Below are 24970 nucleotides of genomic sequence, written 5' to 3'. Positions count from 1 at the left end.
ATGACTTCCACATCCAAAAATAGAGGTGCTAGCTGTCCACTCCAAGCTGGATTTACAGAATTGAAAACTGCTGGTAGTCTCCAATATAGGATATATGAACACTCAGGAAAGGTACAAAACTTTATCCTGTTTTTACACATTCAGGTGATCTCTTTATAAAACATACTACTTCTTCACATAACAAACGTTACATACCCAACGTGCCAGAATAACAAAGAACCATCGGACCCTCCACTGGCAAAAAGTCCTTCATGAACAGGATGCCAGGCCACAGCTGTAAACCAAAAACATGGTGAGAGACAAAACCATTAGGATCCGAGAATGCCACAGGTAATAATCAGCAGGATGAGAAGCACATCACAGCCCCTCACCTGTGGCCTCTTTCTTATGACCTCGGAAGACCTGAAGCTCTTCTTTCAGGTTTCGGATGTCAAAAAGTTTACAGAGATGGTCACGTGACGCTGTGAGTAGCCAATTGCCGTTGAGATTCAATTTCACTTCCATTACTGTGTTTTTATGGGCATGACTAGAAACAAAGCACCAAGGAAATGATTTGTCAGAACTCAAAACAAGTATATATCAATATAATGGTCATTTTTGTTGAAAAGCACATGGATCAAGATGGCAAGAGGTTTGGTCTAGAAGTAGTAAGGCATGTAATGTTACATAGACCAGTTAAAAATACACTTGAAAGATACAGGTCAATGACAGAAATAATATCCACCACCTAATAGCTCTCATTAATTAGTTTAAATAGAAGCAGAGCTTCAAATGGATAAAAAATTTTATCTGTGAAACAGAGGAAGCACCTGAACACATAAATTAACATTCAATAAAGCTCATTAGATTTAAAAAATTCAGTGAAGGTACTCTCATTCAGATAAAGTTTAAATATGGGCTTTGGATAGTCTAATGGTAATCTTAACTAAAGGCAAGGCAGCTACGCAAGGCCTACCCAATACACACCTCCAGGGGGCACCGTTCACAGGGAGCTCTAGGCTGGGTGTGTCCCTGGCGTTGTGCAACAAGGCTGCCTCACTGCAACCAGCTTACTCTGGACATGGTTCACCTCCCATACAGAAGGACCAGCATACAGTTGCTTTGTTCAAAAACAAAGTTAACAACCTATTCATAGGGCTATGAATGTTTACAAATAGTTCAAAGAGAACATTTTACTTCATGGCTGCACCATAAGTGAGCACCTCAGACAAAATACGGGAGCTAATTCAAAAATGAAGGAAAAACTTCTCTTCAAATAGATGGACTGAGATGGGCTGGGCTGCATCTATTAAGTGACACACATCAATTCCATACATTGCCAAATGGTATTCTGATGAGGAGAGACAGTAAACTAGAATAGTAATTAGTAATAATCTAGTCACCTCCTCCAAGTTCACCCCGCCCCGGCATGAGAACTAAATTAGGTATTATGTGGCAGAACAAATTCATTAGGAATTTAGAGACAAATCATATTTAACTAATGAGAAGTCTAGAGATCCAAGTCCATCTGTTAACTAAACTAGGTTTTCAGGAATACATGACAAAAGAGAGAGCTAAAATGAACACAAACGGGCTGCTAGGGTCCCCTCCGCTTAGGGCACGGGGTGGGGGCTCCTATCACTTACAGTGTTGCAAGACTCTGCCCAGTCTTGGGATCCCAGAACTTGATTGGCTGTTGACTATCTTTACTTCCTGAAACAACTAACCCTTTAGTTGGATGCCAGTCTACACATTTCACATCAGCACCATGCCCTGTCAGAGACAAGTTAAGATAAAAACCTAATCAGTCATATGTATTTAAAGCAGGACTCCATTCTAATTTAAATCAAAGTAGAGAAACCTCTGAAAAGTTTTGATCTTAGTGCTCAGTAAACTTCAACTTTTTAGGAGGCTCTTTGGTCTTTAAGTTTTTTGGATATGGCAGGCTCTCCCCTTCTGCTGGACCCTCAGAAACCAGTCCTCTTCTCTTGGTACTAAGCTCATCTTCCTACCCACTTGCTGGTAGGCCACTCAAAGCTTTTTGGATGATGCACCTCTAAGCCTCTATGCGCAAAACTTCTGAAACGTTTCACACCTTCTAGGGTTATCCTGATGGTCAGGCACTACTCATGTCATGCACTTTAGTTCCTCCACTTTGTGGTAGTCCTTATGGTAGTCCTTGTGGATCTTTAAGGATCACAAGTCCTAACTTAAGGCTTTATACAACAACACTCTCTATGTATGAGGATGGGAAAAGTATTCCATCTTTCTGATCCTGTTTTCTGAAATGAAGAATAAGAAAATTAACCCATGGGGTTCACATTTGTTGTGACAATCATATGAGATGACAAGACACTCTTACTGAGCGATTATAACCATCACTCCCACAAATCCTCACAAATCCTGAGGAAGTATTAGCATTATCTCCATTTTCAAGTGAAAAAATGGAAGGACTAGAGGATGAAATCACACATCCTGGATTCCAAAGCTGGTGAACAGGAACAGGTGCTGAAGTCTGGACCTGGCCTATATGACTCCAGAGCTAGTCCTCCTAACCAAAAACCACAGATGTGAATGGCAGGACTGAAAAACTGAAAGAAAGGGGTATGATTTTTGAATTTTCAAGTCTTTAAAGTCCTAAGGATATTTCATACAGCCAATTCACTCAGAAGTAAAGAGAATTTGAAACAATTTCCTTCTCTAACCGGGATCAAATCCAGCTTCTGTGTAGTTTTAAGGTAGGAAGGAGGAAAGAGAATAGAGAAAAGGGGAAGTAGGGAAAAAGGGAGAGATGGTTCTATAGGGGCACTGGAAGTGAGATAAAGCAATTCGAAAGGGAAGCAACTCGCATCTCAAATAGGCATGGATTTATACAGAGACAATACCACATGCTGGCAAGCTTGTAGTGAGGTATCAGGTATCCGAATAACAGTTTCACGATGTGTATCAAAAGCACAAAAAAGGTACATAGTCTATGACCCAATAATCCCAGAATTTATCATAAGGAAATAGTGGATTTCAAAAGGATTTCTCTACTAGGATATTTACTGAGGCAGTATATTTAAAATTTCCTTAAATATGGCAAAAATATATTACAAATATACAGCACGGTACGTGTACTCAATGGAATAACATGCATCTATTATAAATGGCCCTATACATGATTTAATGACATGATTAAAATATTCATGACACTAAATTTATTTAAAAAACAACAATGTGTATAGGATTCCTAACACCATTACCATAAAGGGGAAACAAATCAGTAACACTGATATACTTGTATGCATGTGTTTATAAGGAGGGAGCCCTGGTGGTACACCGGTTAAGAGCTCAGGCTGCTAACCAAAAGGTCAGCAGTTTGAATCCGTCAGCTGCTCCTTGAAAACCCTATAGGGCAGTTCTACTCTGTCCTCTAGAGTCACTGTGAGTCGGAATCGACTCAACAGCAGTGGGTTTGGTTCGGTTTGTCTACAAAAAAGGAGAAAAGATTAGACAACGAACTGTTACTGTAAATATTAATCTAGATGGTAGGATTAAGGCAATTCTTATTTTTCCTATATTTTTTACAATGAACATACATTACTTTGTAACCAGTGTGAGGGTAGGGAAGGACAGAGGTTTTATATTTTTTACTAAGGAAAGAAAAGAACTAAATAAAAGTGGAAAATTGAAATAAAAATATAGCTGAATACCCCTGGTCCCTTGTTTATCTCAAGAACTTTTAATGTTTTATTAACATTTAAACCAAAAAAGATGTGGAAGGTGAATTTAAAAACTTTGAGTCACTATCACCTGAAAATTAATATTATGTATAAATATGTATGAATTTTAACAATCCCATCTGACTTCATGAAAAATGCATGAGAAAGCACTTTTAAATTGTAATGCACTATGCGAAAAGTTCATCTCTGCTGTCACCTTCTCTAGGATACTTTTATTATATAACGTCTATCTTTTTAAAGAAGGAGGTATTTGTTCAGTTTAAAGAACTATATGTTAAAAAACAAACTCATATCATAAAAAGGAACAAAATTAGATATGTTTCAGTTGCTTTAATTTTGTTTTCTGAAGTACCCTAAAATTTATTTAAGTAGAATTCAAGCAAGTAAGGAACTCCATCTACTCATATCTGTTAAGTGAAGTTACCCATATCATGCATATCACTAACATAAATCAAATTTACTGGTGCTGATTCTAGAACATTATATTATTGGTCACCGTTCATAATCATAACATTATTACCCTAGCAGCAGCAAGCACTTCCATAGCACTTACTAAGCGCAGTATGTATGATGACTCATCATATTATACACGAAGATAACAAAGTAGGTTAACTGACGTGTCCATGATCACACAACTGGTATGTGGCAGCAAAGAGATCTGAATGCAGGGAGTCTGGCTCCAGAACCTTTGGTTTTAACAACCATGCTATACTGCCTTCTCAGATATGAAAATAGTTAGTTTAAGAGTTACAGGAGGAAAAAAGTAAGAATATGTATCTTCCTATTTGTTTACATACGCATAAATACAAACTCACTGAGGGACAGCACCTGGCAGACAGGGATCTGGGACAGGAGGGGTGCTGTCCATTTTTTTATGTTATTTTATTTGGAACCATGTGTATATATTATCTTCTTTTACCATTAAATAAATAAAATAAAGTTCCCTAACAAAAATGTACCATCCCCAGACACCCTTTTAATTTAGTACTGAAGTCACCCCTGAGGTTCACACTTCAGCCAAAGATTAGACAAGTCCATAAAACAAAAAGCGACTAAAAGGGCACACCAGCTAAGTGGCAGGGATGAGAAGGCAGGAGGAGACAGGAAAACTGGTAATGGGGAACCCAAGGTCAAGAAGGGGAGAGTGTTGATGTCTTGTGAGGTTGGCAACCAATGTCACAAAACAATATGTATATTAATTAATGTGAAACTAATTTGCTCTGTAAACCTTCATCTAAAGTACAATTAAAAAAGGAAAAAAAATTACCAAAAAGTATGCGCAGTATGTTAACACTTGTGGCTTAAAAAAGGGGACACCCACATACACGAATAATACACATTTCTTCAAAGATGCGTAAAATACGAAACAATACGCAAGCAATTGATCATACTGACTGCCTCCAGGGGAACTGGGGCGCAGCGTGGAAAGGAGGAGACTTTTCATTGTACACTGTTTTGTAATTTTTTTCAATTTTGAAACATGAAGGCACCTATTGAGAAAAAAATTCAATTAAAAACTTTAATTTACTAAACAATAGTGAATTACCTCTGGCAAATAGGCTTGAAATCTTTCAAATAGCATATTTTCACCTTTATAATTTAAAAAAAATTGAAAATGAAAAATAGATTAAACTGGCATATAAGCAAATTGATATGCAACTGCTTCCTTCTTCAGGGAAAAAAAATTGGATTGACAAAAACTATTTAAACTGATGGAATTCCATCCTCCCAGGTCAACATGAACACATTCAGATTCAGAAGAACCATACTACTTGGAATTTATCCTAAGAAAATCATTTTAAACATGCAAAAAAAAAACCATGTCAAAGAATTTGAAGCCTTGTTCCTAAAAGACTATAAACAACTTTAGAGAGCAATGATTAAACGAACTCTGCCACAGTCAATGAACAGAAGAATGACACAACTATTAAAATGAAGATGCCGGAACAAAGAAAAATGTTCATAAAATAATGTGAACTAAAAAGCAAATAAGACACACACACAAACAACACACAACCTGTATGGTTACAAAAATGTACAAGACGGAAAAAGAGAAAATGAAAATTATATGGAGTAGTGAAAACAAAGGTAAACTTCTCTCTCTTCATCTCTCCTCTGGTGTACACGGTGGTCTCAGCAGTAAATGGCATGGACTGGATTTTTGTATGTATTAACTTTTTGATAAATTTTTGAAATAAGAAAAAAAAACCCACTAAATGCAAGTTACTTTGCTAGATATCATCTTCCTTATCGAAATCAAATCTGATGACACTCACTGCTAATAGGAGTAACCGGCGATCTCATCCATAACTGGTTGGAAAGTAAATTGGTTTGACTTTTATAGGACGCCACTTGACAATATCAATCAAAATTTTAAATGCACGTACCCTTTGATCCTGTAATCTGCTAAGAATGTGCCCTATGTCTACAACTGCAAAAGCACACCAAGATTTAGGTACAAACATGTTTACTGTATTTCGCTTGAATTGCAAGACTGGAATCAATGTAAATATCAATCAATGAGGGGTTATTTAGAAAAACTAAACTCATATAATTGAATACAATACAGCTGTTAAAACTGAGGCAGAAAACAGGGAACTTTTTGGGATAATGGAAATGTTCTGTATCTTGAGTATGGTTTTGAAGAAAAAAAAAAAAACCAAACCCAACCCATCTCCATCGAGTCAGTTCTGACTCACAGCGACCTTACAGAAAAGAGAAGAACTGCCCCATTGCGTTTCCAAGGAGTGCCTGGTGGATCTGAACTGCTGACCTTTTGGACTCTTAACCACTATACCACCAGGGTTTCCTTGAGCATGGTGGGGGTTACAAAAATGAGGCACAAAGAAGCTCTTTTGGGAGATTGAAACATTCTGATCTTGATTATGGTATATGCACTTGTCCAAAGTTCACAGACCTGCTTATGTAGAACAGGTAAATGTTACTTCATGTATATTACCTGTAAACCCGTTGCCATATTATACGTCAATAAACCTGACTTTTAAAAAGCAAGCAGAAAAGCAAGGTGCAATATGTTCTCATTTGTATAAAAGAAAATTTAAACTGTTAACAATTTAAGGAGAAGAAATGTTGTGGAAATAGAAGGCACTTATTCCTCTGTACTACTTGAAGTTTCTTAACACACATATATATTACTTGTTTAATAGCAGCAGCCTTTGGTTTTCCTGTGCTCAAAACGCAAGGGAAAGACAAATATTGTGTGCGCTCACTTACATGAAATAGGCAAATATACGGAGGCCAAAGGTTATCAGTGGTTACCAGGGGTAAGAAAGGCGAAAAGGGAGAGGCTTTGCTCAGAAGGCACTGAGCTTCCATTAATGGTGGAGAAGCGATTTGGGAAAGGACAGTCGTAACGGCAGACCAACATGATGAATGTAATTAACGTCATGAACTGTACAAGTAAAAACCGTCGACTTGGGGAGTTTCGTTATATACAGTCTTACCACGGTTAAACCAGAAACGCTCAAGGGCATGCCAATACCAGCTAGTGCCCTCATTCGCACAGCCTGTGTCTGTGTTCCCAGGCAGACACGCTTCAGATCCTCGGTGGGGATGCAGCATATTTTCATCGACGGCACTGTGACTTGGTGTGGCTGGGTTAAGTTCCAAGGATATTATGCATTTTGTGAGCTGGTATGCCATATGTAAAAACCTAATCTTACATAAATTTTTATTTCATAGAAAAATGATTGCATTCCAAACACCCGGCTTTCCAATTTCAACCATTACCCCTAAAGAATGCCTCTATGCTAATTTTGATCGTTCTATTTCTGAAGGCCGAGAATTTCAGGATAGAGTCATTCAAGACTCCTGATGCTCAAACATGGAAATCCAAAGAATGTGTGGTATTTCCAATACTGAAGCAATTGCTGTATTTTTATGCAAATAACGCATGTGTTATAAGTTTTTGCCAACTGTGGAGACCCCTTTTCCCCCACATGCTATTTTTGTAAGCGTGCCATGCCAATTTCTGTGTGTTATATGCGGGTACGTTATTTACGTGGGCACGTTATTTGCGAAAAAATACAGTAGTATAGATTTCATGGAAAATTCATTCAGGTGGCAGCTATCTTTATGGCCTAGTGACCTACCTATTTTAGTGCTAAATAAACAAAAACAAACCCACTGCCATCAAGTCAATTTCAACTCATAGCCACCCTACAGGACAGAGTAGAACTGCCCTATAGGGTTTCCAGGAAACTCTGGTGGTGTAATGGTTAAGAGTTAACACCTGCTAACGAGAAGGTAAGCAGTTTGAATCCACCAGGCACTCCTTGGAAACCATATGGGGCAGCTCTACTCTGCCCTAGAGTGTCACTGTGAGTCGGAATCAACTCGACAGCAATGGGTTTGGGTATAGGGTTTCCAAGGAGCAGCTGGTGGAGTCAAACTGCCGACCTTCTGGTTAGCAGCCAAATGCTTAAGTATGTAGTAACTTCTTGCCAATGAAAGGCCAAGTAATTTTTACAGATTTTTTTAAAGTGGCATCTAATTAAACTTCTCAGATTCGAGCTCCAACGGCAAATCTGCTCCAGATAACACAAAGCCTAACGCAGGAACCACGAAGAGCACTATGTCATCTGCACGACTTTACGGGCCCGCAGCAATGAACACACAGAGTCTAGAGTAACATGGTAGAGATTTAAAACGACAGGGATATATGCACGTGCTTGCCAAGTGGAGTTTAGGATCCCTGGGTAAAGTTTATAGCCCTTCTCTCCACTTGACTGCAACTGGAAATAGAGAATATGACTGAAGAAAGATTTCACTACTAAGACTTGGAAGTGCAAAATTGCCAAGTTCTAAAATTAAGAGATTCCAGTTGCAAACCAAAATATAAAGAACAAGGCTGCCATAAATCTATGTGTGCGATTCCCTTTGAACACAAATACATAATAGCTACTAGCCACATACAGCTATTTTAATCTTAATTATAAAGTTAATTTAGTTCCTCAGTCACACTAGCCACATTTCAAGCGCTCAGTAGCCACATCTGGCTAATGGCTAGCATACTGGGCAGCACAGGTATAGACTATTTCCATCGTCACAAAAGGTTCTATTGAACAATGTTGATTTATGCTATAATTAGCCATTTTAAAGAAAGTTCCTCCTTAAATTTCCATAATTACATTGTTTTTTACAGCTGTCTCAGTTACACGATGAACAGCAACACCAACAAAATTATCTTCAACTGAAACAGACACAAAAAGAGAGAGTGGAGGGAGAGAGCGGGCTGTCTCATTATGGGGAGAGTAAGTAATTGGGAGTGTGTAGCAAGGTGTATATGGGTTTTTGTGTGAGAGACTGACTTGATTTGTAAACTTTCACTTAAAGCACAATTATTAAAAAAAAAAAGAAATTATCTTCAACTGACCCTAGAGTGAGGGGAGACCAGTAAAGCTGTCCAGCTCTGCAATTTTTACTAATGAGAAAAATGAAGCCTGTGGTGGCCTAGATTTTCTTCTTTCCGCACCAGTGCTCTCTTCACCTCACTGGATACATCCTGCCACATGAAGTGGCATAACAGTTTTTCTTGTTTTGTCTCATGTACAAATAAACTTCCCTTTCTCAACTCTAAGTGAGGTGCTGTACAAGACAACTTCTCAACCCTTTTTCATCTCTGAGGACTAACCCAGAAAAGAATGTGGGGGAAAAAAATCTATAAATAAATAATTATTTCTTGTAACTCTCTGAGAAGTAATCAGATCCATTTTGAAGACCAGGATCCTGTTAAGAATAAAGGAATGTGCTACCCATGCCTGAGTTCCACGAAAAGAACTTCCAAATTGAGCAAATGAGGCTATTTTTAAAAGGTCAAGCTTTGAGGGTGATGACTTCTGCATCATTTCTTAGTCCACCTCTAAATTCATCAGAAAACAAAACAAAACCAAACCTAGCCAACCATTCCCATAAATTCCTATCTAAATGAATACTGACAGAATTAGTGCCTCTGAGACAGGTGGCAATGGTTTGTGGAAACTGGTTAACTTGTTACTTTGTAATAATTACTGGCAGAAGCAACATTAATTACACATTGAAGTATACACCAAACAGGAGGTAAACAACTATTTCACATATTCCATCTGTTCATTCTTTCACACATTTATTCATGTGCTCTCTCACTCACGTGTTCATTATTTCAAAGTAAGTGTGCTTGACACCAGCAACATCTGGTCTCCTACTGAAGGTGTTTGACCTCTGATATATGCCATCACCAAACAAAACATTGGGGGACTATTTGTAAAATCTCATAGTCCTAGTATAGTAACTTCCAAGAAATACTCAGAAAAGCTTTCTGAAACAAGATTGAAATTAAGCTAAAAAACAAAACAGTTTTTCAGAGATCATTCTCCACAAAGTAACAGAAATATACCTTTGCCAAGCAGGTACACATTGCACAGCTATGTCTTAAATAGCAAGGTGCAGAATGTAAATCAGTTATTTTCCCTAATAAAAAAAATAACGTGTTTTGGGGGGGGGGGGGAGTCTAGAAAAACAATGCAAAGACTCCTTTATAAACCCTAAAATTCAAAGAATAATAGGATAGATGGTTTAGGCTTTAGAGATTTCGGTTAAAACATGTTCTGGATTTTTTATTTTTGTAGACAGTGTTCATTATTTTCCATATCAGAACCCACAACTGAATAGTGTAGGGCAAACCAAAAAAAAAAAAAAAAACACCATTGCCACTGAGTGGATTCCAACTCATAGCAATCCTACTGGACAAAGTAGAACTGCCCCACAGGGTTTCTGAGGAGCAGCTGGTGGATTCGAACTGCTGATCTTTTGGTCAGTGTAGTATAGTGAAGAGTAAAAGCTAATAAGAAAGGTTTTGTTTTTTTTTTTTTTTTTTGACTCTTCCCTTAGAACAGGGGGTTCCCTGGCTTCTGTGAAGTTGTATATACACTTCGTAACCCGTGTATGTTTCTCAGGACCTCACTCACCCCTACACAGCCTCATGAGACCCCAAGGGACCTGCCATTCGACACAGGTAAACAGCCCTGCCTTAAGACAATGCCCATGACCCCAAAGCTTGGCGAACGGTCTGAAAACGAATATACAATAAGTTTTATTTGAAGGTCAGAAATAGTGTTCATTTTCCCATTTTTATTTTTCCTGAACCAAACCATTATATGAACAAATCTTAAGGGGGAAAAAAAAAAAAATCACTCTTTTATACATTTAAAAAAAAAAAATTTTTTTTTTTTTTTTTGCTTTTACACATAGCTTAGAAAAAGCACCAAGATTTTCTAATACAGGAAGAAAAAAGGCAAACAAAGATTCAAACACCGTCTTGTACAATATTAACAGTTAAGGAACTGTTATTCAAGAAAATGTGGCAAACATTAACAAACTCAGGATACTTCCAGCACAAGAGGATAAAATGTAACAGGTTAGTTTAAGGCAAAGGGTGTGTGAAGCAGTGGTCCACAGCCAGACACTTTAGTAGATGGGAGGACTCAAGAATTAAAAGAAAAAGAAGCATTAAGTAACTTGGTGCACTGGTCAATGAATATGCAGTTTATTGACATTTTACTTTTCTTTTTATCAAAATGATTTTCACCAGGATCCAAGAGTCAACCGGGAGTGATTACTATTAATACGTTTGTCATCCAAATCTAGAAAGTTACATTAGTGAAAAACTACAGAATTAAATGTAAAGTGACCTCCGGAAAGGGTGTAACTCAAGGCAGTGTTTTCACCGAGCACGTTCACAGCAACAGCGGACACAGAGTCACGGTGTGAAGGGTTCTGTGGCCAAGTAAGTCGGGCAACGCTGACTTAAAAATTGGCACATTTCTTCCAGGAGGAGGTCTAAGACCCTTCCACACTCTCATACATATTACACATCTCTAGGAGGTAAGAATGTGACCAGGAGTCTTCTTCCTCAGAGCACTCTAAGTTCCTCAGGAGACTGATTTGGGAAATGCTGAACTGGTAGCTTATGAGGCTGTCTGGTAACGAGGAGCCTAAATTCAGGGTGAAGATGGGCAGGAGCATACTAAGGGGGCTTTAACTCTATCAGTAAAGTTTTATTTCTTTAAAAAAAAAAAAAAAAAGTCAGAGGCAAGTGTGGCAAAATGTAAGAATATGACAGAGCAGAGTGGCAGCACAGAAGTGTTTTTCGGATTATGAAAATTTTTGAAATTTATGTTGTCAGAAAAACCAGTACACAAGCATAAAACTACAAACTCAAATAGAATTCAGGGGTAGGAAAAAAAAAAAATTTTTTTTTTATACCATAAGTTTACTAGTCTCCCACTTAAGTCACATGTTTAATTAGCGTATGCAGATAAAATGGCTTTATTTATTTTTACCAGCACCAGCAAAAGCTGACCTAAGAGAAATTGTACAGGTTAGAAATTGAAGATTAATGCCAGGTACCTGTTTCTGGCATCAAAGCAAACAAAGTCCTATGCATATATGGCTAAATATATAATTTTTGAGTCCAATAAAAACATACAGGCATAGTTTGCTGTAACTTACATGTCAGACTGCTATTAAACTTTTATACATTAAGGTGGGGGGAAGGATTAGAAACAGGAAAAGCACAACTTCCATTTTAGCACAAGTTTAAAGACTGTACTTAGAAAAATGATGAGAATTATGAAAAGGAGAACACTCACCAGGAGGTGACTGCTACAACAGGAAACTCAACATTATTTTTCCACAACATTCTCCTGAGGGTTTACTGGAATGTGTGCCAATTCTCTATACTCTTCAGTTGTGATAACCGAGCAGAAGTAATTTTGCAGTGTTTCGTGCCAACTGGCAAATTCCTCTTTGTTGGCTTTTTGAAAAATTTAGAGTATTCAAAAAGTGCCAGGCTATTCCTCAAAGAAGCTTACAGGGATGGAATGCAAGAATCAAATATTCTTTCAACCTGACTGCTGTTGTATTTTCCCAGCTGCCTGAAGTAAACACCAGTATTGCAAAGCACTTCAGTTATCTGCCTGGAATGGGAGACACAGGTGTCCTGCATGCGATGCCGAGAGCAGCCGCAAAGTCCTATATGAGAAAGTGTGTACTGCTATGTGAATGTGTGTGTAACCAAAGGCTCTCTTGTAAACATATCTGCAGACATCCACAATTCAATACAGACGGTACAATATTCTTTTAAAAAGTCAAGAAAAGAAGAATATAGTCATCACTTGAAAAATCAGAAGGGAGATGGGAAAAAAAAAAAATTTAAAACACAAATGGGAGCCTAGCAATATCAAGGTTACCAGGAAGAAGAGTACTTAGGTGACATTAATAATATATTGAATTATTAGTACCAGCAGATACCGCTGACCAAGAACGAAGAGAAGACATGACTGAAACCTCTAACAAGGAAGAAAAAGCAGAACCAAGAAGGCCAAAAAGACACATTTTAAACACTTTAGGACACTTGTAGAGTAAGCTTTCCTTCTGAAAGCAAAGTAAAAAGGCTAGATTACATATATTTTTTAAGTTGTAAGTTTACATACATAAAAGCAACAAATAATCCTGGCCAAAAAAAGTAATTTTTTATCCTCATGGTAACCACATCCATGCATAGCATCAACTATGCATTCTGAATTCCCGTGTTTTGCCAGGAACATTTTGGGCACACTCGCACGGTTTTGGTTCCCTATAAAATGGCAAAATTATGAAATTTTACCTGTATCAGAAGAAGAGTGCTAAAAGAATCCCTAAAAAATGCCAGGGGTGGTGCTATCACATGATCTCTAGCAGCTTTTTCAATTTCTAATTATTACTAAGGTTTTTTTGTATAAATAAGTGATCTGAGATGACACACTCCAACTGGGTCTTGATAATTATCTCCATTTCTGTTTCAAAGCAGAAATAAGATAATTGAGAAAATTTCACCTGGGATTTGGTTGTATCGCCTAGTTTCCATCATATGAAAAGCATATTTCAATAAAATATCCATATGTCCACACCGATGTAAACAATTGAATAAATGCGGAACAACAGATCAATCTTCCACACAGAAAAATTCCAGTTTATGTATATCCTGTCCCCTCAGGGAAGTGAAGCGTTAAGTCCCCAACTCCTTAAGTGTAAGTTGTACATGGTGACTTTCTTGCAAAGAGTATGGAAACAGGGCAAATGGAAGAAACCTGACAAATACTACCTCAGCCAGGTGGTCAAGGTCAGCATGAACAGTGAAAAGTCATACTGACAGCATGTACCCCTGATATAATGTGATAAACACAATGGACTTGACCACTGTGGTCTTCCTCCCAAAAGCCTATAACCCCAGTCTAATCATGAGGAAAATATCAGAGAAATGCCATGTGAGGGGCATTCTTCAAATCACCATTAAGACTTCTCATCAACTCACGGGCTGTAAGAAGACAGTGGAACAAAATCTTCCAAGTGCTGAGGGGGAAAAAAAACTCTGAAGCTAGAATTCCCTACCCAGCTAAAGCCTCATTATAAACGTAAGCATGACACAAAGACAGAAGGCGGCTTTAAAAAAAAAAAAGTGCCCATAGGTCTCAGAGGGAAAAATCCTCTTACCAATCTAGAAATATGAGAACCAAATTAATGCTTATTAGGAACAGTGAAAATTCAAATCCGCTCAAATTAAATTTAATATACTATTAAACAGTACCAGTTTTTCCTTGCGCATGTGTTTAAAATTTGTCACCTTATTGTTTTTTTTGAATGAATAAATAATGAAAAGCCTATTATGCTGAGTGAAATAAGGCAACCACAAAAGGACAAATACTATATGAGACCACTATTATAAAAACTCATGAAAAGGTTTACACACAAAAAGAAACAATCTTTAAAAAAAGAAACAATCTTTGATGGTGAGGAGGGAGCAGGGGGTGGAGAAGGAAAACTATTAACTACACAATAGATAATAACTTCGGTGAAGGGTAAGACAGTAGTACTCAATACTGGGGAAGCCAGCACAACTTGACCAAGGCAAGGTCATGGAAGCTCCATAGACACATCTGAACTCCCTGAGGGGCTAAACTGCTGGGCTGAGGGCTGTAGACCATGGTCTCGGCGACATCTAGCACAATTGGCGTAACATAGTTTATAAAGAAAATGTTCTACATCCTACTTTGGTGAGTAGCAAAGCTTATGAGCAGTCATCTAAGATATTCCACTGGTCCCACCCAGTCTGGGGCAACGGAGAATGAAGAAAACCAAAGACACAAGGGAAAGATTAGTCCAAAGGACTAATGGACTACAAGTACCACAGCCTCCACCAGACTGTGTCCAGTACAACTAGACGGTGCCCGGCTACCACCACCAACTGCTTTGACAGGGATCATAATAGAGGATCCCAGACAGGGATGGAGAAAAATGTAGAACAAAATTCTATCTCACAAAAACAGACCAGACTTACTGGCCTGACAGAGACTAGAGAAACCCCAAGAATACGGCCCCTGGACACCCTTTTAGCTCAGTACTGAAGTCACTCCTGAGATTACCCTTCAGCCAAAGATTAGACAGGCCTATAAAAGAAAGCAAAATGGGCACACCAGCTCAGGGGCAAGGATGAGAAGGCAGGAGGGAACAGGCAAGCTAGTAACGGGGAACCCAAGGTCAAGGAGGGAAGAGTGTTGACATGTCATGGGGTTGGCAACCAATGTCACAAAACAACATGCGTGTTGTTTAATGTCTAATTTGCTCTACAAACTTCATCTAAAAAAAAGTACAATAAACAAATATAATGAAAAGCCCAGAGAGCAAAATACACACACACATATATACACACACTGTATTTAAAAACCATAATTGTGTTATTGGGGAAAATGGATTGTTTTATTCTGCATTCCTCTCTGAGCAGTACCAAGAGTGAATCAGAACATTTCTTACTTCCTCTTGTATCAGCCATCCTTTATTCCCAGAGGAAGGGAACAACCAAGAGAGGAAATTAGCCTTGTCCAGTAGCACAAATACAGCACCAAAAGTTTTATTTGGAAAAAAAGGGAAAGGATATTTAAACGTAATTTAACTCAAACAGGTACTGTGTTCAGCGCTCACATGCTACGTAATAGTTAACAGTAAAAATTTTGGAGTAAACCAAATCTGTTTAAATTCCAGATGATAGTAGTTATGTCTTGTGAAATCTATTTAACCCTTGCCAAGCCCTAATATTTTCATGTGGAAAAGATGATTACTCAATTACTGCATTGTTTAAGAAATTAAATATGTGGAGCACTTAGCACCATGTCCTGCACAAATTTTGAACACTCAGTAAGTAGAAGTTCTTATTGTGATCCAGTCTCTGCCCTGAAAGAGTTCACAGTAGCAATAGGTTTTTCCATATACACCTAGCTATACAGAAATAGCTGTATGAACAGAGTATGGGAAAGCAGAAAATGCCTCAACTGAAAAGCGTACTCCCCAAAATGAGACTTCTCTAAGACTTTGCTGAATTTCAGTTTTCAAATTCTGCCTGAAAAAAACCTGAAGTTTCATTACAAAATCCAGCTCAAGTATTAGACTTGATATAAATTAATGTCACTTATCTGTAGGAACCAGAAAACCTAAAATGGAAGATCATCACTAACTTCATTATTTTAACTCTCTGTTTTAAGTAACTAAAAAAGACAGGTAATACTTTTGATGTAATTACTGATGATCTCATTATACTAAAATGCAGTCTCCACTATTGCAAAGATGACATCAACCACCTCCTTTCGTATTTCTGGTGTAAATGTTTGATGATTCTCTCTACGTTTTCTCTATTTTTAAAGTATATTAGCTCATATCTAAAGAAAAAAACATACAGAAGGGGAAAACAAAAATACCAGGGTTAACCGTTTTGTGACCCTCAGGACATACAGCGTACACCAATATTTTCCATCTCTGGGGTTTCCTGGGAACCTGCTTTCCCACTGACAGTATGTGCCGCCGGCAGGCAGGAACCTCTATATTTGAAACCTAAGAAACGGCCATGTGCCACAAATTACTGGTTTTATAGAGGATTATTTCACACAGTGCATCCGGGAGGTGTGATTGTGCAAAACTTTTGTCTTTTTTGGCTTTTGTATGGTGAGATAAGTCTTCTAAGTGTATTTCCAGGTTTCTGTGTGTTATTTGAAAGCTGATTTCTCATCCCACCAATCCCATCCCAAGAGTCCAGAAGGACGTATGTGTCCAACATAATCCTATACCCAGAGTACGGACGGACATGTATGTCCTACATAATATTATTCAAAATCCATATTACCTACTAAAAATTCAGACACACTCAATAAATAAGCATGCATTCCATTAATGAAGAAAGAAAAAATTAAAAGTGGAAAATAGCCCAGTCATGAATTAACTCAAATATCCTTCAGTTACTTTAAGTGATCACTTACCTCTAAATCCTCTAATTGAATGGGTTACCTTAAACTTTAAATATATGATTAAAATTTTAAATACGTAAGACTTCATGAGAAATGTGGGAATGATGAAAGTAAGAGAGGACACCAGGAGGGAAATAAAGTAACCAGTTTCAAGGTCACTAACGTGAATAAGAAAGTGTATCTTAGAATTAAATCCTGGTTTTAGTACTAAGCGAAATGATGGTGTGCAAGCCCCTTCCTAAATTACTTTTAAAGATCTGTAGTCAGTGCAATTATTTTCCAAGACTGATATACCAAAAATACATGGGATCATACCAATGAATAAACCAGAGCAGGGAAAAATAAAACGCAAAATACACAGAAATCTGCAGCTGTTAGGGTCTCGAAAGTCTCTGACCTCAGTGACAGCTCAGTGAAAAAGGCTGTGAAGCAGTAATAAATGAAGGACTCTCCACAGAACAACCTACCCAGGTGGTCCCTCCAACTTCCCCTTTAGCTGCCCTCAGCTGAAGCAACACAACTGCTTTCTAATCTAACCAAAGCAAAAATAAATCTGGGAAGAAACCCTAGAGCAGGAATTGGGACTGGAAAGCAAAGCAGCACAAAGCTTGTGGAAGTGCCACACCCTAAGGGAAGAAAAAAAAGAGGAGCAATGTAGGACGCAGGAGAGGAAGGTGAAGAGGCTGAAAGACAGGAATGAGGAAGGAAGAGAAAAAGGAAAGACAGTGAGTAGAGGAGATGGAGAAAGAAAGGCAGTTTCATCCAAGAGTGAGATAAGCTAAACTACTCCACCACGAAGTACAATCCACTTACTTTGGTAATTGTGACAGCTGTCTGTTTACTCCGAAATCATCCTTCCTTATCCACCCAGCAAAACACATACACATATACATACAGAGTCCACAACAAGAAAAGCCTTTTGGGTGAATGGACTTAGCTAACTGCAAAAGAAATCCAAGACAACTACTTATACTAACCAAAATAAACCATTATTCAAATATATGACCAACCAACCAAGGATTGGACTTTTGAGAAAAATCATACTGGAAAGAGAAAGACCAGGAAAAAGACACAGAGAAAAAGATACAAGGGAAATAAATAGAACAATAGACCAAACCAAACAGAACACACTCCAAAACCTCAATTACTATGCTAAAAGTTTTTAGGACATGTACTCTAAACACCACCACAACAGTCCATTATTAAAAAAAAAAAAAAAAAAAAAAGACCAGAGAGTCACTAGGAGTTCTTAGAAATTAAAAATGCAGTGGTCAAAATAAAAATTTCATTAGAAGGGGTGAATAACATTGGGCATGACTGAAGACAAAATTTGTATTCTGGAAGACAGAAAAAATCTTGCAATACTTAAAAGACAGAAAACGTAAAAGGGAAAAGTAATACAAAGTAGATAGATCCAAGAGCCCCATGCTTGTCAGTTTATCGTAGTGTGGGGGCTCACATGTTGCTGTGATGCTAGGAGCTATGCCACCGATGTTTCAATTACCAACAGGGTAACCCATGGTGGACAGGTTTCAGCTGAGCTTCCAAACTAAGACAGACTAGGAAGAAGAACCTGGCGGTCTACTTCTGAAAAGAACTGGCCACTGAAATCCTTACGAATAGCAGTGGAACACTGTCCGGTACAGTACTGGAAGATGAGGCCCTCGGTTGGAAGGCACTCAAAATACAACCGGGGAAGAGCTGCCTCCTCAGAGTAGAGTTGACAGAGTGGCTGCAACAACAGACTCAGGCATCGCAACTGTCACGAGGGTAGTGAAGGAGCAGGCAGAGCTTCACCCTGGCAGACACAGGGTGGCCACGGGCCGCAGCCGGCCCCACAGCATCTAAGGACAACAACGACAGATCTAAGAGGCCCAACGCGCACCTGTTAAGACTCCCATAATACATGTAGAGACAAGCAAAAGACAAAGAAAATCCTTGGAACTGAATAAAGACTGGAGTCTGCAGATTAAAGTGTGCCAAGAAAGACGACTTTTAAAATATTCACATCTACACCTACAGTAATTTAAGTTCACAAAGAAAAAAGAGATCACAGAACAAACTTTCAAAGAGGAAAACTAGATTACATACAAAATAATGAGAATCAGGACAGTGTCTGGCTTCTCATCAGCAAAACCAATACTAGATGTATTAAGAAAACATTCTGCATCCCACTTTGGTGAGTGCTGTCTGAGGTCTTAAAAGTTAGCAAGCAGCCATCTAAGATGCATGAATTGGTCTCAACCCACCTGGTGCAGGGGAGAAGGAAGAACACCAAAGACACAAGGAAAACATGAGCAAAAGAGAAAGGGCCACATAAACCAGAGACTTCATCAGCCTGAGACCAGAACTAGATGATTCCCGGCTACAACCAATGACTACCCTGACAGGGAACATAACAGAGAATCCCTGATGGAGCAGGAGAAAAGTGGGACGCAGACCTCAAATCCTAGTAAAAAGACCAGACTTAATGGTCTGACTGAAACTGGAGGGATCCCAGAGGTCATGGCCTCTGGACTCTCTGTTAGCCCAAAACTAAAACCATTCTCGAAGCCAACACTTTGGACAAAGATCAGACTGGACTATAAGTCATAAAATGTTACTGGTGAGGAGTGTGCTTCTGCATAGCTCAAGCAGACACATGAGACTATGTGGGCAGCTCCCGTCTGGAGGCAAAAGGAGAAGGCAGAGGGGGAGAGGAGCTGTTTGAATGGACACAGGAAGTACAGGGTGGAGAGAAGGAGTGTGCTGTCACACTGTAGGGAGAGCAACTAGGGTCACAGAACAATGCGTGTGTAAGTTTTGTATGAGAAACTAAACTCTAAACTTTCACTTAAAGCAAAATAAAAAAATTTTTAAAAAACCAATACTAGAAGACAATAGAGGCTTTCAAAATTCTAAGGAAAAAGGATTCTGAAATAAGAATTCACAACCAGAACAACTACAAATTGGGCAAATTAAAGACCTTCCCAAACACATGAATTTTGAATTTATCTCCCAAGCACCGTTTATGGGGGGGGGGGGGGGTTTGAAACTGTTATTTTCAAAAGAAGAAAACGAGTAGACTTAACAGAAGAAGGCAAAGGAATCCTTGCGGCACCCCCTGCCCCATATGACTTCAGCACCAACACAAGCAGAGAAAACAATTAGTCCAAATTAAAACAGGAAGTAGAACTTGAGAAAGAGTACCTTCAAGATGAAAACAAATCCATTTCCTCAAATTGCAAAGTTAAAAATCTAAAAAATTGCTATAATAAAGGCTTTGATTGCCATTAAAAGAGAACATGACCAAAGCCAAACCAAGCCCAACCTGTTGCCATCAAGTCAATTCCAACTCATACTGATCTTACTGGACAGAGTAGAACTGCCCCATGAGTTTTCCAAGGAGCACCTGGCAGATTCAAACTGCTGATCTTTTGGTTAGCAGCCATAGCTCTTAACCACTATGCCACCAGGGTTTCCAGAAAAAACAAAAGGGAAGGTAATTAAAAACTGCAAGAAAAACTAAACTAAATCAAGCATTATTTTCAACAGTTGATGACAGGTTTAAGAAAAAATATCACTTGATGTTGACATTCTTCAAGCAGAAGAACTTTTTGACTGCCACAGGATTATCATTCCTTCTCTATTGTTAGGTACTGTCAAGTCAGCTTCGACTCTTAGCCACCTTAGGTACAACAGAACAAAAACACTGCCAGTCCTGCACCATCCTCGCAATCGTTGCTATGCTTGAGCCCATTGTTGCTGCTACTGTGTCAATCCATCTCGTTGAGGGTTTTCTTCTTTTTCACTGACCCTCTACTTTACCAAGCATGATGTCCTTCTCCAGGGACTGATCCCTCCCGAAAACATGTCCAAAGTAGGTAAGACGCAGTCTCACCATCCTTGCTTCTAAGGACCATTCTGGCTGTACTTCTTCCAAGGCAGACTTGTTCTTTCTTTTGGCAGTCCATGGTATATTCAATATTCTCCACCAGCACCACAATTCAAAGGCATCAATTCTTCTTCAGTCTTCCTTGTTCAGTGTCCAGCTTTCACATGCATATGAGGAGACTGAAAGCACCAAGGTGTGGGTCAGGCAAACCTTAGTTCACAACATGACATCTTTGCTTTTCAACATGTTAAAGAGGTCTTTTGCAGCAGATTTGCCCAATGCAACGTGTCACTTGATTTCTTGACTGCTGCTTCCATGGGTGCTGATTGTGGATCCAAGTAAAATATTATTTAATTCTGATGGTAATACTAAAAAAAAAAATCCCTTGCCGTCAAGTTGATTATGACTCAGTCACCCTACCCAACCCAGACCCAGTGCCGTCTATGCAGGAATAATTAAAAACAAAATAGTTTTAAAAGTATCTCCGAGGAGTGGTAAAGGATTGACAGATTTTTACATTTCAAGTTTCATCCATTGGTGGTGTTGGAAAAAGACTTTAGCATATATATTATTTATAATTTTTAAAATAAACTTTAAAATGTAAACGGTAGAAACTTTCTAAAATGTTATTCCTATATAATCCTTAGCATTTTGCTATACTGCAACAATTTTCTTAAATGTCATTAACAGCTTCTAGGAAATTGAGGGCAATTGAGAAGTAGACCCCAGAAATTTAAATGTCCATACCCCTTTATCCATCAAGTTTATTGCTAGGAATCTCTCCTAAAGGAAAATTTTCAAAGTGTACAAAAATATAAGACAAAAGGAAGCTCAGCACACAGCTTTGTCCTAGCAAAGGCCTCCTACAAACCTTAGGTGCCTATCAATAGGCAATGGTTAAGTAAGTTATGGTACACACATATCGTGGAATGTCACTGAGCAGTTACAAAGAGGAAAATTGTGCTGAAGATCATTCAAAAGTGGTTACAACAGTACATCAACAGGGAACTGCCAGAAATTCAAGCCAGATTCAGAAGACAATGTGGAACAAGGGACATCATTGCTGATGTCAAATGATCATGGCTGAAAGCAGAGAATACCAGAAAGATGTTTACCTATGTTTTACTGACTACGCAAAGGCATTGGGCTGTGTGGATAACAAATTATGGATAACATTTCAAAGAATGGGAATTCCGGAACAGTTAACTGTGTTCATGAGAAACCTGTACTTAGACCATGAGGCAGTCATTCGAACGGAACAAGGGAGATACTACATGGTTTAAAGTCAGGAAAGGTGTGCATCAGGGTTGTATCCTTTCACCATACCTATTCAATCTGTATGCTGAGCAAATAATCTGAGAAGCTGGACTATATGAAGAAGAACAGACGTCAGGATTGGAGGAAGACTCACTAACAACCTGCGATATGCAATGCAGATGACACAACCTTGCTTGCTGAAAAGTGAAGAGGACTTGAAGCACTTACTGACGAGGATCAAAGACCACAGCCTTCATTATGAACTACACTTCAACATAAAGAAAACAAAAATCCTCACAACTGGACCAGTGAGCAACATCATGATAAACGGAGAAAAGACCGAGGTTGTCAAGGATTTCCTTTTGCTTGGATCCACAATCAAGGCCCACGGAATCAGCAGTCAAGAAATGAGACGATATACTGCATTGGGCAAATCTGTTGCAAAAGACGTCTTTAAAGTGTTAAAAAAGCAAAGACGTCACTTCAAGGACTAAGGAGTACCTGACCAGGCCACTGTATTTTCAATCACCTCATGCATGTGAAAACCGTACAATGAATAAGAAAGACAGAAGAACTGAAGCCTCTGAATTGTGATGCTAGCGAAGAATACTGAATATACCATGGACTGCCAAAGGAACGAACAGATCTGTCTTGGAAGAACAGCCAGAATGCTCCTTAGAAGCAAGAATGGCGAGACTTCATCTCACACACTTTGGACATGCTATCAGGAGGGATCAGTTCCTGGACAAAGGCGTCATGCTTGGTAAAGTAGGTCAGCAAAAAAGATGATCCTCAGCGAGATGGATTGACACAATGACTGCAACAATGGGCTCAAGCACAGCAATGATGGTGAGGATGACGCAGGATGGAGCAGTGTTTCATTCTGTTGTACACAGGGTCACTATGAGTCAGAATCGACCCTACATCACTTGAGAACAACAACAGTAATGATACAGAATGACATCCATCATTTGTTTGTACAGTGAAAAAAAGCAAATTACAAAAGAATATATTTAGTATAATCCCATTTCATGTATTTTTTTTTTTTTTTTTTAAGTATCTTTTTGTATATACGCACCAGAATTCTGGAAAGACACACTCGAAATGAGAAACGTGTTACCTCTGGATTGAGACTGGAAAAGGATAGGGGAAGATTCTGACTTTTTGCTTGAATTGTTTGAACTTTTTATAAATGTTTATTACCTTCATAAAAGGTGGAAAATTCTCAAGAAAAATAACTTCCACATTAACCCCACTCCATTCTTTCCTTACCTTTCTGCGCTCCCATTGCCCCCCAACAGTGTCATGAACATAGATCTCAACCTTCGAGATGGTACACAGTGTGAATGTGTGAATCCAAACCTTAAATTTACTCCAATTCTTACTTCCATGTGGTACACAGAATACACTGCTGCCACACACGGCTGACGAAAAAAAAAATCTTAATGTTGTGTTTGGTTAGGGCATGGTGCTGCTGCTAATGAAGCCAAGTTTGCTGGTTAGACCCCCATATGGGTTAGTAATTGTAATGCAGTCAACCTGCCTTTGTATTCATCATCTGTCATCTTTCTGCTCACAAGAAGGACAAGATATGGAAAGATCGAGGCTAAAACCATTTTAAGTAGTGGGAACACTTCTTGAAAATACATACACATACTGATGATAGTCACATTTTGTATTCTGAAGAACACATTTGTGTGCATGTATGGCCATAGTTTTTAACTTTTTTCAGTCATCCACAAATAAGTTACTTAATCATGCTATCAAGCAATAATACGTCCCAAAGCACATCCTGGGTTAGCAAATTATTTACAGCAGAATTGCCTCCCTGTGCTCTGTGGGAGCAGCATGGTATCAGTAAGGCCTAACACAGGAATGTGTGGGACGTAAAAATGGGCCATGACATTCCCATCTTCTGGTCTTTAATTCTCGTCTTCAGCCATCAGACTGGTAAAGGGATTTATCTTTGAATGCAACATCAAAGCAATGCGGCAGAGTGGAGGTTTCTCACCCTCAGCTGTACAAAAAAATGATTTTTCTTTCACTAAGTATTATTAGAAAGGGCAACAATAAAAGGAGAGAAATCAAGGACTGAAGAAAAATAGAAGAAATAAATGAGGATTCACAATGTGATCACAGTGTTATATAAACATTTCTAACAACGAAAGCATTTGATTTTGATCTAACTTAAAACGTCCAAATAAACAACTCGTCCCACAAACATATGTATCTTTTGGGGGGGTCTTTGTATTTTTTCAAGAAATTGTATTCTAGTAAAAAATAGCAATAGAAAGAATATTCTGCAATAAGTTTATAGAATAATACAGTATATCTTATACCTACAAAGTAAAATATGGATTTATCTAACCAGAACTCAAAAAAGCAGCTCAAGTGGCTCTCAAGAAAGATTCAAGTGTATCATCTATTCGAACAGGAGCAGGCAAGCAAAGGGAGGAAAAGGCTCCGGGGGCGGTGCATGCAGAGTGGCAGAACGAGGTACTGCAGGCCGTAAGGCGACACTGAGGTTCTGAGATGACACTGGAAGTGAAGTATGCAGATTATTCCTTTAAAAAATAACTCATAGTTCATTTCAATACAATGTTATTTATTTAAATATGGCTTACAATACAATTAATTTTATCAATGACACTTCTAAACCTAAGAGTCACTACTGAAAACAGGATAATCATATACGACATCCCACCCCAATTCTTAATCCAACAATACTCTCCTTTAAATAAACCCTTTAATACCCTTCCTAACCAATCCCAGCCTCTTCTTAATCAAATGAACTTACATATATGTTA

The 24970-nt window shown here is 38.5% G+C and overlaps 1 protein-coding gene across 8 annotated transcripts in view; it reads right to left on the bottom strand.

Annotated features, from left to right (window-relative positions):
• WDR33 (WD repeat domain 33) overlaps positions 1-24970 on the bottom strand; it is a 124865-nt gene that overhangs the window by 21622 nt on the left and 78273 nt on the right. For 5 of the 8 annotated variants that reach the window (XM_023556085.2, XM_003416707.4, XM_064287335.1 and 2 more), the window contains 3 exons: positions 1626-1752; positions 372-526; positions 196-274 (listed from right to left, as the gene is read on the bottom strand). In XM_023556085.2, coding sequence (XP_023411853.1) covers positions 196-274; positions 372-526; positions 1626-1752 — 361 coding nt within the window. Of the gene's footprint in view, positions 1-195; positions 275-371; positions 527-1625; positions 1753-20044; positions 24702-24970 lie in introns of those variants that run through there. The other 3 variants (XM_064287336.1, XM_023556086.2, XM_064287337.1) reach the window with 3 other exon arrangements.

Source organism: Loxodonta africana, chromosome 6 (assembly GCF_030014295.1).
Source record: "Loxodonta africana isolate mLoxAfr1 chromosome 6, mLoxAfr1.hap2, whole genome shotgun sequence".
Classification (NCBI taxonomy): Eukaryota; Metazoa; Chordata; class Mammalia; order Proboscidea; family Elephantidae; genus Loxodonta; species Loxodonta africana.
Note: the sequence above shows the minus strand (reverse complement) of the source record. Positions and strands in the feature narration are given on the sequence as shown.